Below are 19536 nucleotides of genomic sequence, written 5' to 3'. Positions count from 1 at the left end.
GTACACATAGGGAAAAGGTAGAGATGGCACCCAAGGCAAAAAGATCAGGGCAGACAACACTTACAAGAGCCCTGACATAGTGCCATTCTTGGCACCAATCATTTTATTCCTCATCCCCAAAATGTGTTTCTCCCTTAACAAAAAAAAAGTTTGGTGCACTTGTAAATCAAGTCACAAACACAATGCAGTTAAATACTTTATCTAATTTTTAATTGGAAATAATTGTTGGAGTTAAAAATGAGATCAATATTAGGCAGTTTGCCTCTGGTGCCAAGCTTGTTAATTGAATGGATAGGAATCCAAGTACAAAGAAAGAGCTGTAATAGTGGGGAAAAGAAGATCAGACTGAGCTCAATGATTCTTACAATACATTGGGATAAACAACAGTCAGGCTAGTTAAAATAAAAAGGCCTGTTAGTTGTCAACAATAGAGACAGAGTCCAGCTCAGTATGGTGAAGTGCACATATATTTATTTTCTTAAAACTAATATTTACTAGTTTTTTTCCCAGGGCAATATCTGAAGGATGAGGATTTGCAGGGCTCCATGGAAATAGCAGGAGGAGTGAAACTAAATAACTTTCTCAAAGAGCTGATTCAGATACAGTGGGCCTGATAGCTTCTTTCTGTTCCAAAGATTAGATAAATTCACAAGCAATCCCCTACAGAACCCTGAACGGTGCAAGGAAATCGGTGTACAATGACAGAATGCAATCAAACTTTTTTTTTCATTTACACATCGGTTTATTAACAGGATCACCAAACTCAAACCCTCTCATGCATTTAACTTCATCTGCCTATCTCAATCACATCACATTGTGATAACTCTGTGACAATCTGCAGCACGGTCATAAGTCCTCACTGGAAGCATGTGTCAGGTACATGACAATAAAGCACTTGGCTGCTCTTAAGACTTTCACGTGTTCAGTTCATCAACTACGCCCCACTGCTAAAGGCAAGCAACTTTAGCAGAAACTGATCTTCAGACTGGAACTCTTTACACCAAGCGGCTAATTTACACAGTTCATAAAATATTCATTTCACCAAAAGAAGCGAAGGCCACAGGATTCCTCAAGTTGTGATCTACATCCGAGTTGGTTTTTTAAATAACCAAACCCTGTTTGAAAACAAAAGGGAGGCGAAGAGAAGAAAAAGAAATCACATGAACGAGTCGCCATATCCAGGAGGAGGGAGATGGTCTGGATCAGGACTGAAAAATAAGAGAAACACTTTGTAACTGTTCAGAAATCCAAACATTCAGCACAGACACCCAGCCCTCCCACCACCTCAAACCAGGGCATGTCATGTTGCAGTTTTATAGGACCTTAGTTACGCCGCACTTGGAATATAGTGTTCAATTCTGGTCACCACACTATCAGAAGGATGTAGAGGCTTTAGAGAGGGTACAAAATAGACTTACCAGGATGTTGCCTAGTATGAAGAGTATCAGCTATGAGGAGAGGTTGGAGAAACTTGGCTTGTTCTCACTGGAACAACGGAAGTTGAGGGGCGACCTGTTAGAAGTCTACAAGATTATGAGGGCATCGACAGAGTGGATAGTCAGAAGCTTTTTCCCGAAGTGGAAGAGTCAGTTACTCGGGGGGCAAGATTTAAAGGTGATGTACGAGGCACGTTTTTTACACAGAGGATGGTGGATGCCTGGAACTCGCTGCCGGGTGAGGCAGTGGAAGCAGATATGATAGTGACTTTTAAGGGGCATCCTGACAAATACATGAATAGGATGGGAATAGAGGGATACAGTCCCCAGAAGGGTAATGGGGTTTTAGTTCAGTCAGGCAGTATGGCTTGGTGCAGGCTTGGAGGGCCAAGAGACCTGCTCCTGTGCTGTAATTTTCTTCGTTCTTTGTTCAAATCACACAATTATTGTTTAAGGTTGCTATCCCTCCAGGATTGTCCTGCAATCTTCAAAATAAATGCAGGCACTGCTGAGAACAATACCTGGAAAGGATATTAATGGGCTTTTATTTCTGAAGAAGCCTTTCATTTATTAAAATATTGAATGGGAGGAAAAAGCTATTTGAATTGACAAAGCAATTGGACATGTGAAGAATCCATCAGAAATACTGACCCATTAGATTGATAATATAATGGTGCCACTTGGAAAGTTTATTTCCAGAGCAAAAACTAATCCAAGTGAAGCTGAACAGAAACCAATAGATTGCTCCAGGACAAACACCACAACAGCTAAACAGGCAAAGCTTTCATTTTTAATGCAGTAACCACCCACATTGGAGTGGACAACACAGCACAAGAGAGAAACAGTTCTCAATGGCAGAAAGACACAGATTTAAGGTCACTGGCAAAAGAGCCAAAGGCAACATAAGGAAAGTCTTTGTTACAGGGTTTCCTCTGGGTGCTCTGGTTTCCTCCCACAGTCCAAAAGACGTGCTGGTTAGGTGCACTGGCCATTCTAAATTACCTCTCAGTGTACCCGAACAGGCGCTGGAGTGAGGTGACTAGGGGATTTTCACAATAACTTCATTACAATGTAAATGTAAGCCAATCAACCCAACCTGCACATCTTTGGACTGTGGGAGGAAACTGGAGCACCCAGGAGGAATCCCATGAAGACATAAGAACATAAGAAATAAGAGCAGGAGTAGGCCATCTAGCCCTTTGAGCCTGCCCCGCCATTCATAAGAACATAAGAAATAGGAGCAGGAGTAGGCCATCTAGCCCCTCGAGCCTGCCCCACCATTCAATAAGATCATGGCTGATCTGTCGTGGCTCAGTTCCACTTTCCCGCCCTCTTCCCATAACCCTTAATCCCCTCTCTTATCAAAAACCCATCAACCCGCGTCTTAAAAATATTTAGCGAGGCAGCCTCCACCACTTCAACAGGCAGAGAATTCCAGAGATTCACCACCCTTTGAGTGAAGAAGTTCCTCCTCAACTCCGTTCTAAACCGCGCCCCCCCCCCCTTTATCTTGAGGCTGTGCCCCCTAGTCCTACTGTCTTTTTTGAGCGCGAAGAGTCTCTCCACCTCTATCCTATCCACCCCATTCATCATCTTATACGTCTCAATGAGATCTCCCCTCATTCTTCTAGACTCTAACGAGTACAAGCCTAGTTTATTCAGCCTCTCCTCATAGCTCAACCCCCTCAACTCCGGTATCAGCCTAGTAAACCTCCTCTGCACTCCCTCCAAGGCCAAAATATCTTTGCGCAGGTGCGGCGCCCAAAACTGCACACAGTACTCCAGCTGCGGCCTCACCAATGCCCTATACAGTTGCAGCAAGACCTCCCTACTTTTATATTCAATCCCCCTCGCTATGAAGGCCAGCATCCCATTCGCCTTCCTGACCACCTGCTGCACCTGCAAGCTGGGTTTTTGCGACTCATGCACAAGGACCCCGAGGTCCCTCTGCACCGTCGCCTGCTGCAGTTTTTTGCCACGTAAGTAATAGTCCTTCCTACCATTATTCCTACCAAAGTGGACCACCTCACACTTGCCAACATTAAATTCCATTTGCATGGCTGATCTGAAGTGGATCAGTTCCACTTTCTCGCTTTCTCCCCATAACCCTTAATTCCCTTGTCTATCAAAAACCAATCTACCCATGACTTAAATATATTCAGCGAGGTAGCCTCCACCACTTCAACGGGCAGAGAATTCCAGAGATTCACCACCCTTAGAGTGAAGAAGTTCCTCCTCAACTCCGATCTAAACTGCACCCTCCCCCCCGCCCTCCCTATCTTGAGGTTGTGCCCTCTAGTCCCGCTATCCTTTCTAAGCAGGAAGAATCTCTCTACCTCTACCTTATCTATCCCTTTATTATCTTATACATCTCTGTAAGATACCCCCTCAGCCTTCTAAACTCCAACGAGTACAGACCCAGTCTATTTAGTCTCTCTTCATAGGCTAACCCCCTCATCTCCGGTATTAGCCTAGTGAACATTCTCTGCACTCCCTCCAAGGCCAATATATCCTTCCGCAAGTGTGGCAACCAAAACTGCACACAGTACTCCAGCTGCGGCCTCACCAGTACCAGACACAGGAAGAATGTGCAAACTCCACACAGACAATGACCCAAGCCTTGAATCAAACCCAGGTCCTTGGAGCTGTGAGGCAGCAGTGCTAACCACTGTGCTGCTGTGCCGCCTGTGGCTGCAATTCTGGCTTTTATAAGGAAATGGGATGATTATCTGGAGTGAAAGGAAAACACAGTAAAAAGTCTGACAACACCAGGTTTTAGTCCAAACGATTTATTTGATAATAGACTCACAAGCTTTCGAGGAGAACTCTCCATTCACCTGACAAAGAGGGAAACCTTGAAAGCTTGTGAGTCTATTATCAAATAAATCATTTGGACTAAAACCTGGTGTTGTCAGACTTTTTACTGTTTACGCCAGTCCAACGCCGGCATACCCACATCGTGAAAGGAAAAGACAGGCCTACAGCTAGCAGAGACATGAAAAGATGAATAGCCTTCTTCTGTGCTGTAATCATTATATGATTCTATGATATTCTAAGTCCCAAACCAAATCAATTTTGCATTTCTTGCAACCCTTGGAAACCACATAATTTTAACCACCTTCAGTATTGTGCTAGATCCCCATTTTGACTTATTCTTCTGGTTTTATTATGCTATTCTCTACTCTTAGATTTTCATTGCCATCTGTCACACTCCCCTTACTTTAGACTATCTGCACTCCTTCAGTTTTCACAGCCCTTTCTGTTCTCTTGCTCGTGAATCTCTTCCACTTCATATTCTGTCTCTCTTTTTATGTTTCCTCTATTTTATCTTCTATTCCCTCTTTCTCTCCACCATTTCCCTCTCTCCTCCATTTGTGCCCCTCCTTCATTTCCCCTTTCTCTCTCAGTTTCTCACCCCACCTCTCTTGCTTCCATCACCTCACCTGCTTCTCCCTCTCTCTCACTCCTCCATTTTGCTCTCTTTCTCTCCATTTTGCTTGTCTACTCATCTCCAACTTGCTCTCTTTCCTCCATTTGCTGTATCTCTCCTCCATTTCTCTCTTTCATTTCTCTATCTCTCTTCCACTTCACACATGAATGTATTCCTGGACAACAGAAACACTCAACAGTTTAATTATAGACTGTAATCTTTCAGCCAGGTGGAATCTGGGAAAAAGACACATGGTACACCACTGGGATCAATCTGGTGTCACACATCAAGACGTTTATTCCAGAGTGAAGCATGTTGGTTTAGAAATGATTGTAGTTACAGTGTACGGCACAGACTCAGTGATTGTAGTTACAGTGTACGGCACAGATTCAGTGATTGTAGTTACAGTGTACGGCACAGGTTCAGTGATTGTAGTTACAGTGTATGGCACAGATTCAATGATTGTAGTACAGTGTATGGCACAGATTCAGTGATTGTAGTTACAGTGTATCGCACAGATTCAATCAACTACTTTGCATTTGTAAAGCTTCCTGTAAATTTGTATCGATAAAAAAAGAGTTCACACATACCCAGAACGTCTTGGTCCAATTGGTCCGAATGGGTCAAACCTGGCTCCAGGTGGGATTGACCCTGGGGGAAGCTGCCCTGGGATTCCTGACGAAGGGTCAAAGTCAGGAATCGGCACTCCTGACCTCAAAGGATCTACAATCATTCCACCTCTTCGATCACTGGTAAAATCCAAAACAAAACACTCTGAACTCATTGCATCAAAACCAAGAACTCAAACCTGACTCCACCAGGAAATCAGCATAACAAGCAAGGTCTAGAGTCTCCAGTCCGGGGGTGGTGGCTGATCCATTCACTGGATTTCAACTCTAATCTCAGAAAAACATTCACAGTTTTTCAGTCCAGACCCTTCAATTGTACCTTTCAGAATGAATATGAACACACACAATACAAAGACTTGACAATCCCAGTGCACCATTAAGCGTGTGCTCCCTGTCAGAGGTCTGCTTTTTGGGTGAAATGTTAAACCAAATTGCTGTTTACCCCCTGAGGTGGATATGATATGGAGATGCAGGAGCTGGACTGGAGTGGGCTCAGTAAGAAGTCTCACACCAGGTTAAAGTTTGACAGGTTTATTTGGTATAATGAGCATGAAAGCTCGTGCTATCAAATATACCTGTCGGACTTTAACCTGGTGTTATGAGAATTCTTAAGGTGGATGTAACAGACCCCCAGGTGCTATTTTGTAGAAGAGAGTAGAGTTGGGGTATTCTTGCCAAAGATTATTTTGCGATGAACACCTAAAACCAGATAATTGATCATTTATCTCCCTGTCATTGGTGGCAACTTGCTGCAGGTAAAATAGCATCTGCTTTTCAACATTGTGACAGTGACTACATTTCAAAAAGTACCTCAGTAGATGTAACGTGCTTTGTGACATCCAGGGATTGCAAAAGGCTGATTTTGGCAGATCCTGATTGAAAAGGGAATCATGTATCTGGGAATACAGATACATAATTCCCTAAAAGTGGCATCACAGGTGGATAGGGTCATAAAGAATGCTTTTGGTACATAGGCCTTTATAAATCAAAGTATTGAATGTAAGAGTTGGAATGTTATGGCAAGGTTGTATAAGACATTGGTGAGACCGAATTTAAAGTATTGTGCGCAGTTTTAGAACATAGAACATTTCAGCGCAGTACAGGCCCTTTGGCCCTCAATGTTGCGCCCACCAGTGGAACCAATCTAATGATCCTCTAACCTAAACTATTCCAATGTTATCCATATGCCTATCCACTGACCATTTGAACGCCCTTAAAGTTGGTGAGTCCACAACCGCTGCAGGCATGGCATTCCACACCCTTACTACCCACTGAGTAAAGAACCTACCTCTGACATCCGTCCTATAATTACCACCACTTAATTTAAAGCTATGTCCCCTTGTGTTAGCCGTTACCATCCGAGGGAAAAGGCTCTCATTATCCACCCTACCTAACCCTCTGATCATCTTGTATGCCTCAATTAGGTCACATCTCAACCTTCTTCTTTCCAACGAAAACAACCCCCAAGTCCCTCAGCCTTTCCTCACAAGACCTTCCCACCATACCAGGCAACATCCTGGTAAACCTCCTCTGCACCCTTTCCAATGCCTCCACATCCTTCTTATAATGCGGCGACCAGAACTGTACGCACTACTCCAAGTGCGGCCGCACCACAGTTCTGTACAGTTGCAACTTGACCTCATGGCTCCGAAATTCAATCCCTCTACCAATAAAAGCTAACACACTGTACGCCTTCTTAACAACCTTATCAACCTGGGTGCCAACTTTCAGGGATCTATGCACATGTACACCGAGATCTCTCTGCTCGTCAACAGTACCAAGAGTCCTTCCATTAGCCCTATATTCTGTACTCCTGTTACTCTTACCAAAATGAATCACCTCACACTTTTCCACATTAAACTCCATTTGCCACCTCTCAGCCCAGCTCTGCAGCTTATCTATGTCCCTCTGCAAACTGTAACATCCATCCTCACTGTCTACAACTCCTCCGACTTTGGTGTCGTCAGCAAATTACAGGAAGGATATTAATAAGGTTGAAACAGTGCAGAGAAGTTTTACAAGGATGTTGTCAGGACTTGAGAAACTGAGTTACAGAGAAAGGTTGAATAGCTTAGGACTTTATTCCCTGGAGTGTAGAAAAATGAGGGGAGATTTGATAGAGGTGTATAAAATTATGATGGGTATAGATAGAGTGAATGCAAGCAGGCTTTTTCCACTGAGGCGAGGAGAGAAAAAAGCTAGAGGACATGGGTTAAGGGTGAAGGGGGAGAAGTTTAAGGGGAATATTGGGAGGGGGGCTTCTTCACACAGAGAGTGGTGGGAGTGTGGAATGAGCTGCCAGATGAAGTGGTAAGTGCGAGCTCACTTTTATCATGTAAGAAAAACTTGGACAGGTACATGGATGAGAGGGGTGTGGAGGGATATGGTCCAGGTGCAGGTCATTGAGACTAGGCAGAAAAATGGTTCGGCACAGTCAAGAAGGACCAAAAGGCCTGTTTTTATGCTGTAATGTTCTATGGTTCTAGGTGTTATGGGGGAGGGCAGGAAATTTGAATTAAGGCCACAGTCAGATATCCATGATCATACTGAATGGCACAGCTAGCTTGACGGTCCAAATGGTGATACAGTGAGTAACATAGCTGCCTCACAGTGCCAGGATCCAGGTTGGGTCACTCGCTATATGGGGTTTGCACATTCTGTGTGTGTGTGTGCGTAGGTTTCCTCTGGATGCTTCAGTTTCCTCCCACAGTCCAAAAATGTGCGGGTTAGGTGGATTGGTCCTAGTGCTAGGGGATTATGGGAATAGGGCTGGGTGGGATTGTGGTTGGTACAGACTTGATGGCCAAATGGCCTCTTTCTGCACTGTAGGGATTCTATGATAATGGTCTATTCCTGCTCCTTTTTATGCTCTTACAAAAAATGCATGACTTTGTTTTCTTTGGTACAGGCTATGGTGGATTATCTGTCCTTGCTGCAGAAAGGCTGGGAACTGATCTATCCAGAAAATGAATGATTTCTGGGCTATCATCCATTTTAATACAGTAGGGGCACATGACAGAAAACCCATGAATTTCCAAGTTTGTCAGAGTAGCAGGCTGGGACAGGGACTGGCAGAAACGAGAGATATTGAACACAAGACGCAAAACCTACTGGATGTCATCAGCAGTTGAAAGAAATCAAACATTTAACTTAGCACTGTTTGGCACAGTGGTTTGCACTGCTGCTTCACAGCTCCAGGGACCTGGGTTCGATTCTGGCTCTGGTTACTGTCTGTGTAGAGTTTGCACATTCTCCCCGTGTCTGTGGGTTTCCTCCGGGTGCTTCAGTTTCCTCCCCAAGTCCAAAGATGTGCAGATAAGATGCATTGGCCATGCTAAATTGCCCCTTAGTGTCCCAGGATGCATAGGTTAGAGGGATTAGTGGGGTAAATATGAGGTTATGGGAATAGGGCCTGGGTGGGATTGTTGTCTTTGAAGACTTGATGGGCCAAATGGCCTCCTTCTGCACTATAGGGTTTCTATGATTCTGTAAATGCAACTTCAATGAAGTGCAGAGAAATGTCTGAAACAGAACTGGAGGCGTCATATAATTAGGAATTTTAACAACATGGACAGACTCAATCAAGCTGCTTTAATTACAAAACAGATTAAAGCTTCCTCAGGCAGCTATTAATCCATCTGCTTATTAACCAATCAATTGGTGCTATAACTGTAAAAGTGAGGATGTACATCAAGTATTGTTCAGGAACTGAAACCCAGGCAAAAAATGGAGGGAAGAATTCTCGATCCTGAAGCCTCACTCACTGAATATACCCAAGGCTGAGATTGAGAGATTTTTGGGCACCAAAAGAAGTCAGGGATATGAGGATAGGGAAGGAAAATTGAGCTGAGGTCAATCATCAGCCACACTTCAACTGAGTGACAGAGCAGACCTGAACAGCCAGAGAGCCTATTCCTGCTCTTATCTCAACACAGCAGCACTATGCAGATCTTCCTGTGATTACCTATTCACGATAAGAAGTCATAAGAACATAATATTCACTTTGGCAGGAATAATAGTAGGAGGGATTACTATTTAAAGGGCGAAAAGCTGCAGCATGCTACGGTGCAGAGGGACCTAGGGGTCCTTGTGCATGAGTCGCAAAAACCCAGCCTGCAGGTGCAGCAGGTGATCAGGAAGGCAAATGGGATGCTGGCCTTTATAGCGAGGGGGATAGAATATAAAAGTAGGGAGGTCTTGCTGCAACTGTACAAGGCACTGGTGAGGCCATCTGGATTTCCAGAAGGCATTTGACAAGGTGTTGCACCAATGACTGCTACATTAGATAAAGGTGCACGGTGTTATGGGTAATGTATTAGCATGGATAAAGGATTGGTTAACTAACAGAAAGCAAAAAGTGGGATATAAATGGGTGTTTTTCTTGATGGTGATCAGTGACTGGTGATGTGCCTCTGGGATCAGTGTTGGGACTGCAATTGTTTACGATTTACATAAATGATTTGGAGTTGGGGACCAAGTGTAGTGCGTCAAAATTTGCAGGTGACATTAAGATGAGTGGCAGAGCAAAGTGTGCAGAGGATGCTGAAAGTCTGCAAAGGGATATAGATAGTCTAAGAGAATAGGCGAGGGTCTGACAGATGGAGTGCAATGTTGGTAAATGTGAGGTCATCCACTTTGGTAGGAATAGCAGCAAAATGGACAATTATTTAATTGGTAAAAAATTGCTGCATGCTGCTATGCAGAGGGACTAGGGTGTCCTTGTGCATGAATCACAAAAAGTTGGTTTGCAGGTGCCGCAGGTAATTAAGAAGGCAAATGGAATTTTGTCTTTCATTGCTGGAGGGATGGAGTTTAAAAACAATGAGGTTATGTTGCAGCTGTATAAGGTGCTGGCAAGGCCATGCCTAAAGTACTGTGTATAGTTCTGGTCTCCTTACTTGAGAAAGGATATACTGGCTCTGGAGGAGATGCAGAGGAGATTCACTAGGTTGATTTCGGAGTTGAGAGGGTTGGCTTATGAGGAAAGACTGAGTAGACTGGGGCTATACTCATTGGAATTCAGAAGAATGAGGGAAGATCTTACAGAAACATATAAGATTATGAAGGAAATAGAGAAGATAGAAGCAGGGAAGTTGTTTCCACTGCCAGGTGAAACTAGAACTAAGGGGCATGATGTCAAAATAAGGGGGAGCAGATTTAGGACTGAGTTGAGAAGGAATGTCTTCATACAAAGGGTTGTGAATCTGTGGAATTCCCTGCCCAGTGAAGCAGTTGAGGCTCCCTCATTGAATGTTTTTAAGGCAAGGATAGATACATTTTTGAACAGTAAAGGAATTAAGGGTTATGGTAAGCAGGCGGATAAGTGGAGCAGAAAAGATCAGCCATGTTCTTATTGAAGGCTCGAAGGGGCAGATAGCCTACTCCTGCTCCTGGTTCTTATGTTCTTAAGTTGAAATTGTTTCAGTCTATCATTTCCTTCCATTTTAGTTTCCACTCCACGATCCAAATTAGCTGCCTTTTTGCCAATGGACATAATGATGCGGCCTAGGTCAGTGATGTCAATCCGCTACAGCACACTGCTAATACGATCACTGGTTGTGCCAGTTAGTGTCCATCTCATGGAACTTCCCAGCGGAGAGTAAAGCTCAAAAATCAATCAATCTGGGGATTTGCAACCATATTGACAAAGACAGGTTGGAGAAAATACTCACCATTAATATGACAGTGTCAGCAGTGTCTCATTGGTAGCACTCTCACCAATGCATCCAGCACATCACCTAGACTCACCCTTCGATGTAGCAATGAGAGGGAGCAGCACAATCATGGGTGCACCCAAAAGGGTCACACAAGCAGCAATGAGATAACAAGATAATTTGTTTTTTGTGACATTATTTGAGAAACAAATATTGACCAGTACACCAGGGAGAGGAATAAAGTTAGAGCAGGAGCCTAGGTTATGGTCCATGGGAAAGGAGCAGGTTCAGTAGCAAATGCCACAACTAATAGTGTATGGGCGCAGCCTTCAGTGATTTTGCAATAACATCTGAATACAGTAATAGATAGATTGGATAGTCAGAAGTTTTTTCCCAGGGTGGAAGAGTCAATGGGGCACAGCTTTAAAGGAGATGTATGAAGCAGATGTCTTACACAGAGAGTGGTGGGTCCCTGGAACTCACTGCCAGGGAGGTAATGGAAGTAGATACAATACTGACTTTTAAGAGGCGTTTGGACAAACACATGATAGGATGGGAATAGAGGAATATGGTCCCCAGAAGGGGGCTTTAGTTAAGTTGGGCAGCATGGTTGGTGCAGGCTTGGAGGGCTGAAGGGCTGTTCCTGCGCTGTAATTTTTTTGTTCTTAATGAATGTGACTGCCCGGTGTGGATCAAATAGCTAAAATGGTTGACTGGATATCCTATCCCTACCCTGTAAAACATGTGTTTAGTTATTTCTGGATTGGAACAAAACAATGCTGTCATGAATTAGGCAGACACTTTTCTTTACACCTCCACACTGTCACTAGTTGGATAGACACATCTGTCTCCAATATCTGCCTCCACATTCTTGCACGTTGGACAGATTTATTCTTCTCATCCCCAAACTATTTTGGGTGGGGACAGGCTCCTTCTGCACAGTCACCTTCTGCTTAAGTGAGCAAGATATTAAAAACCAGAAGCATTTAACTAAAAGTTGTTGTTGGATGACAATCTAGGTTATAGAGTCATAGCAATATACAACATGGAAACAGCATGCAACGATTCTGACCCACTTTCTGTGACTAGTTCACAGTGAATTAGTTAGCTTCACTGTACTTCAGATCAGCAATCCACTCATGTAAATGCTTTGAGATGTTTGGGTGTAAAAGGCACCATATAAATGCAAGTACTTCTTTCTAGCAAATGCTCACATGGTATAACCTTGAGATAGAGAAAGAATCAGTGACTGCCGGAAGCAGAAATAAGTAACTGCATTGAATTGCAATAAAATGCTCAAATTGCGATTTCAAACAGGAAGGGCAGGTCACTGTAATATATTCTTATAAAAAAAACTGCATATAGTTAGTAAAGGACTACAAATGCATTATCACGTCTACTGAAATATAATCACCTACTTATCCAAATTGAGAAAAAAATGCTCTGCAGATCACACTTGAAGAATCCAAACGCGGCTGGTTTGATTAAAACGGGAAGTGATTTAATGCCCTTGACCTTCATAAATTACAGAGTAATAATGGGGACTCGGGAATACACTTGGATGCGGTGTAATACAATGCAAACTGACTGATAAAGGGCAATCAGATGGAGGATCTTCCATCATACAGCACAAACTCAATTAGAAGCCGTTGTTCAACCACAAGCTGGACATTGATATTTAATTGCAGTTTAATCAGGGAACATTTGCATTCAGAAATGAACATTGTAAAACATGATGGAACATATTTAAAACTTGACACAAGATGGAGAAATGCCAAGGATAGAGGACAGGCTGGGAGCAGTGATTTTAAATTCTGTCAAGTTAATGAGACACAGTTGGAATGGAAGGTTGTGTCATTTTTTTTCAACACTGGGTAATGCTGATCATTTAAGCAAGCTGCTTTGTGACCTTTACTGTTTATCTTCACTAAACAAGCCTGTAAACCCATTTAGGTGTAAATCCCTAACACACAATCAAAAGTGGTTACAGATTTTATAAGAAGAATGTCGACCAGTTGTCTCTTTTAAGGAGAGATGGTGGAGTAATGGTAATGTCACTGGACAAGTAATTGAGAGGCCCAGACTAATGCTCTGAGGAATCCGTATACACAGGATCTGCTCAGATGAGGAGGATTGTAACAGAAACCTACCAACGCTGAAAGGTGCCCTCGTAAGAACAGGATATGGCGTTCGACTCATCGATCGACAGTTCTGACATGCCACAGCAAAAAAAAACCGCACCGACTTCCTCAGAAGACAAACATGGGACATGGTGGACAGAGTACCCTTCGTCGTCTAGTATTTCTCGGAGCAGAGAAGCTACGATGTCTTCTCCGGAGTCTTCAACATGTCACTGATGAAGACGAACATCTTGCCAGGCCATCCTCACACCCCCACTTATTGCCTTCAAACAACGGCACAACATCAAACAGACCACTGTCCGCAGCAAACTACCCAGATTACAGGAGGACAGTGACCACGACACCATAGGAACGCTGCCTCAGCAACCTCTGCAAGAAGTGCCAGATCATCGACACAGATGCCATCATCTCACCTGAAAACATCATCCATCAGGTACACGTTACATACTCTTACTACTCGGCCAAAGTTGTCTACATAATACGCTGCAGGAAAGGATGTCTGAAACATGGTACATTGGGGAGACCATGCTACAACAATGGATAAATGAACACCGCTCGACAATCACCAGACAGGAGTGTTCCCTTCCAGTCGGGAAACATAGAACCAAAGAAAATTACAGCTCCGAAAAGACCTTTTGGCCCTTCTTGTCTGTGCCGAACCATTTTTTGCCTAGTCCCACTGATCTGCGCTTGGACCAGATCCCTCCACACCCATCTCATCCATGAATCCGTCCAAGTTTTTCTTAAATGTTAAAAGTGACCCTGCATTTACCACTTTATCCAGCAGCTCGTTCCACACTCCCACCACTCTCTGCATGAAGAATCCCCCGCCTCCCCCCCACCCCCCAATATTCCCTTTAAACTTTTCTCCTTTCACCCTTAACTCATGCCCTCTGGTTTTTTTCTTCTCTAGCCTCAGTGGAAAAAGCCTGCTTGCATTCACTCTATCTATACCCTTCAAATTCTTTACACCTCTATCAAATCTCCCCTCATTCTTCTACGCTCCAAGGAATAAAGTCCTAATCTATTCAATCTCTCTCTGTAACTCAGCTCCTCAAGTCCTGGCAACATCCTTGTGAACCTTCTCTGGACTCTTTCAACCTTATTTATATCCTTCCTAACTAGGTGACCAAAATTGTATACAATACTCTAATTTCAGCCTCACCAATGCCTTATATAACCTTGTAAAACGTCTGACAACACCAGGTTTTAGTCCAACCGATTTATTTGATAATATTCACAAGCTTTCGAGGGGACTGCCTCTTCGTCAGGTGAATGGAGAGTTCTGGCCTCAGACAGAGCATATAAAGCACAGACAGTTTAGAGATTACTGATTAGAATGCGAATCCTTACACCTAACCTGCTGTTCAAGACCTGAAGTGGCTGACAATGTGAGTGGAAGGAGCACTGATCACAGGTTACAGAGATGTGTATTGTCTCCAGACAGTACAGTAAGTGAGGTTTTGCAAACCCAGGCAAGTCACGGGGGTTACAGATAGTGCGACATGAACCCAAGGTCCCTGTTGAGACCGTCCACATGAGGATCTTCAATAAGCATTCTCCAAGGCAGCCTTCATGACACATGACAACACAGAATTGCTGAGGAGAAACTGATAGTCAAGTTCCGCACACGAGGATGGCCTCAACCTGGATCGTGGGTTCATGTCACACTATCTGTAATCCCCACGACTTGCCTGGGCTTGCAAAATCTCACTAACTGTCCTGGCTGGAGACAATACACACCTCTTTAACCTGTGCTCGGCCCTCTCTCCACTCACATTGTCTGTACCTTTAAGACTTGGCATTCCAACCATTATCTTGTAAATTGAGTTTGTGTCTGTATATGCCCTGCTTGTGAACACCTGAAGAAGGAGCTTAAGACTCTGAAAGTTTGTGCTGCCAAATAAACCCTGATGTTGTGAGACTTCTTACAATGCTCTGAGGACATGGATTCAAATCCCACTATGGAATTGAAAGCTAGTCTAAGTAATGACCATGAAACTATCAATAATTATCATTAAAACTCATCAGATTCACTAACATCCTTTAGGGAAGGAAATCTGCACATGACTCCAGATCCATAGTTAACAGGGTTGATTCTTAAATATCCACTGTAATGCCTAGCATGCCACTTAGTCTAAGGGCAATTAGGGATGGACAAACAAATACTGGCCTTGCCAGTGATACCCACATCCCATGAGGGAAATATAGAAATAAGGGTCGAAATAAATATTCATCACAAGAGACAATTAATGTTAGAAATGTTGCAATGGAAAAGTACCCTTTGAATGTGAAAGAAGAAAAATAATTCTATATAATACCATTCATTCATTTAGACAGGATTCACAGCACAAATTAATCCCAAAAGCAAACGGTTTGTGTAGTTAATTATTACCCTCGTCTTTGCTGTTTCATTTTCAAATGGGGATAGGAAGGAAAGTGCTCCAGAGATTAACCTTCATGAAACTCAGAATATATTTAAACTAAATTGGACGCAGCAGCATTTCAGAGATCAAAACAAGACCTTGCTGATTCAAACTCTTCCACAGATACCAAACTATAAAAGCTAATGGAAGTTTTGGATTTGCTCGCACAGACTTCCAAATACTTTATCTGATAAATGCTAAAAGCACTGTTTTTCTTCTGTGTAATGATGGTGATGCAGAGGAACAAGGGGGCACATTTACTCTAGTACTTGGAGATTAGAGAAAGAGACTATACTCAAACCCAGGATCACAGAAAAATAAATAAAATGCCCTTTAACGGTTTTCAACAATTCATCTCCAAAAACTGGGACTGTTCAACCTAACAATTCAATTTCAACAAGTACAGGCAGAAGCCAAACAAGATGGTGGAGTAGAAGGCAGCGCATATGGAATCTGTGGGACAACTATTTTGCACAGAAAGGCAAAATGGTGCTATATCAAACACACACTATTCTTGTGGATATTGTGGGGCCGCAGTCTTACAGTGAGCATCCCCAATAATAACAACTTGCATTCCTACAGCACCCTAAATGCAGTAAAATGTTCTAGGGTGCTTCACAAGAGTGTCCTTGGACAAAAGCTCAGTCACATAACGAGAACATCAGAAATGATGCCCGTAAGTGGTAGATTTTAAAGAATATCTTAAAGGAGGAGAACGAAAGGTACAGAGGTTTAGGGAGGCAATTCCAGAGCTTCAAGCCTTGGCAGCTCAAGGCAGGAATATCAATGATTAAATTTGCAGAGGTACAAGAAGCCAGAATTGGAGGAATTCATAATTCTTAAAGGGTCCTAATGGAAGAGGCGCGAGGTATGGATAGATTTGAAAACTTAACATGTCTGTATATCTGTTACAGTGAGCACCCAAAATTACTTGGCTCAACGGTACAGAGTAATCAACCTGAAATAGACACAACCACAAGTCCAAAACTGAAGTCCGTATTCTTGCTTCAACATAGATTAACTTTAGTTTGCATCTTGTGTGTTTGTGTTAAGTGACCCTGGCTTGCAATATGTGGTCTTCACCATTGAAAACATCTTCTAAAGACTCCTGGAATTAATATTATGATGTTTGAATAAAATTGAGAGAGACAGCACTAAGTCATAAAAGGTATTTATCAAATGAATGTTTTCATACCCAAAAGGATCGAGATCATCTCCTCCTGAGACAAACGGTGCCATAGGATCAGACCTGGAAATGGGAGGCATGGGGGAAGAAAGTGCATTTATTAGTTGAGCAGAATATAAATGATAATACATTAAAAGACTTCAAACATCCCAAGAAATGTCATGTTAGTTGTAAATTTCTTAAAATAATTGAGCTGCTAAAGAATCACCCATAATACTCAACATTATTCCCAATATTAAATCCCCAATATTGACATCCTAACAGTCATGATTTACCACAAAATTAATTGGACCAGCCATATAAATACTGTGCAACAAGAGCAGGTCAGAGGCTGGGAATTCTGACTGAGCAACCCGCTTCCTGATTCCCAAAAGCATTTTCATCATCCACAAGGAACTAATGATGGGATTCTCTTCACTTGGCTGGGCAAAATCTGACATATGACTCCATGACAGCCTTAACATCATCCAAGACAAAACAGATCATTTAACTGGCACCCCATTCACCACCTTAAACATTCACTCTCTCCATTGCTGGTACACAGTGGCAGCAGTGTATACCATTTGCAAAATGCACTGTAGCAACTTGCCAATGTTCGACTGGCAGCATCTGCTAAACCACTAATCTCTGTCATCTTGATGGACAAGGGTAGCAGATGTATGGGAATAACTTCAATATGCGAGTTTCCCTCCAAGTCATACACCATCCTGATTTGGAAATCTATTGCCATTTCTTCATAGTCACTGGATCAAAATCTTGGAGCTCCCCACCCCGCAACAGCACTATGGGAACACCTTCACTGCACTGACTGCAGCAGCTCACCACCAGCTCTTTGAAGGCAATAGCTGCTCACTCTGCCAACACTGCTCACACCCCATGAATGAAACAAAATTATATAAAAATTAAACAAGTACAGACTTCCTGCAGCATTCTATAAAATGTACCTGATCAAATGTTGAAGGTAGTTACTCAAATGATCCTGCCCGGATCACAGAATATAGAGTCTACAATCACCAGCCAAAGTAAATAATGGAAGCTTGGCTTCTTTCGGAGATTTGGTATCAGACAGCAGTTGTAACCTGACAGTCATACTCTGGGAAATCTGCACGTCTTCCATTCTGATTTCTTAAGTATCTCTAATCATTATCACTGAAACAGTGATGACAGTACCTTCAACTGCTTGGGTCCCAACTTCTGGTCTTCATCCTTGGCCCCGCTTAAATTTATTCTGCCCCTCTATCTTTTAGTATATCCCTTAATCAGATTAAGGGGCAGCACGGTGGTTAGCACTGCTGCCTCAGAGCCCCAGGGACCCAGGTTCAATTCCCGGCTTGGGTCACTGTCTGTATGGAGTTTGCACGTTCTCTCCATGTCTGTGTGGGTTTCCTCCGGGTGCTTCAGTTTCCTCCCACATTCTGAAAGACATGCTGGTTAGGTGTATTGACCCGAAAAGGCGCCGAAATGTGGCGACATGGGGATTTTCACAGTAACTTCAATGCAGTGTTAATGTAAGCCTCACTTGTGACTAATAAATAAACTTTAATCCCCCTCTTTGATCAAACTTCTGGTCACCTGTCCTTATACAACTTTGTAAAACTCTAAAACTGATTGTTTCGTGAAGATTCTTGGCAGGACTAACATTCTAATTCTTTAACGCCAGGGTATCAGCGATCTCCAAAGGGTCTCAAATTGGCATGAAATTTAGCCTTTGCCCTTCCATATACTCAGAACATTTCAGCAAGCTGATGCTTATCAAGGGGAACTAATAGTTTACAAGTAGATTAAACAATAATTTGGGCATCAGAAACAAGGGAGCAGAAGAATTAAACACTCCATCTCCAGAGAAATTGGGATTAATCTCTTTCAAGCAGAGGGGGTTAGAGAGAGAGATTAAATAGAGATGTTCATAAACATGAAGGGTTTTGAATGTTGTAAATAAGGAGACATTGTTTCCAACAGCAGAGCTGTGATTAATCAGATTTAAGGCTACTGGCAAAAGAAACAGAATAGATGAGAATTCTGTTTTTATAAACAACGAGTTACGATCTGGAATGTGAGGATGGTGAAATCTGGTCCAGTTGTCATTTTCAAAAGGGAAATTGGATAAATATTTGAAGAAGAATCATTTTCAGGACAACGAGAAAGAGCAGGGTGAGTGAGATTAATTGGATGGGTCTGTCAGAGAGCTGGCATTGCCACAATGGGTCAAATGGTCTCCCTCCTTCTATGCTGCTTCATCCTATGATTACAGCTATAAAAGATTTTTCTTTGGCCCAGGCAGTGTAAGATCATGTAGAAACAATTTCTGACAATAGAGCTTTCTTTTGATAAAATCAGGTGCAGAGATGCCAACAACATTTCCACAAATTGCACTCAAAATGAGGAGCGTTGGACAGAATGAAACACTGACGAGCAGGCAGTGCACGTTTCAAGACGACCCTCCACAGCACTCAACCATGGCCCCAGCAAATACAGGATAATAACTGCCTGTTTCATTATTGGTGGCAGAATGATGGAAATCTACAGGGAGATGTTACTCATCTGAAATACGTCTGACATTTCTGTAGTCTCAAAGGCAAACAACATTTTGCAGCTTCAAAGCAAAATAGTAAAAACAGAAACTAATTAAAACAT

At 42.8% G+C, this 19536-nt stretch overlaps 1 protein-coding gene across 1 annotated transcript in view; it reads right to left on the bottom strand.

Annotated features, from left to right (window-relative positions):
- Positions 1 to 449: 449 nt before the first annotated feature.
- psmf1 (proteasome inhibitor subunit 1) overlaps positions 450 to 19536 on the bottom strand; it is a 59115-nt gene continuing 40028 nt past the window's right edge. The window contains exons 5-7 of the mRNA XM_080204598.1: positions 16912 to 16965; positions 5457 to 5615; positions 450 to 1208 (exon numbers count right to left, since the gene is read on the bottom strand). Coding sequence (XP_080060724.1) covers positions 1157 to 1208; positions 5457 to 5615; positions 16912 to 16965 — 265 coding nt within the window. The 3' untranslated portion in view covers positions 450 to 1156. The remainder of the gene's footprint in view (positions 1209 to 5456; positions 5616 to 16911; positions 16966 to 19536) is intronic.

Source organism: Carcharhinus amblyrhynchos, chromosome 16 (assembly GCF_965287045.1).
Source record: "Carcharhinus amblyrhynchos chromosome 16, sCarAmb.v2.hapA, whole genome shotgun sequence".
Classification (NCBI taxonomy): Eukaryota; Metazoa; Chordata; class Chondrichthyes; order Carcharhiniformes; family Carcharhinidae; genus Carcharhinus; species Carcharhinus amblyrhynchos.
The sequence above is the reverse complement of the archived record's forward strand: the minus strand, read 5'-3'. Positions and strand labels throughout refer to the sequence as shown.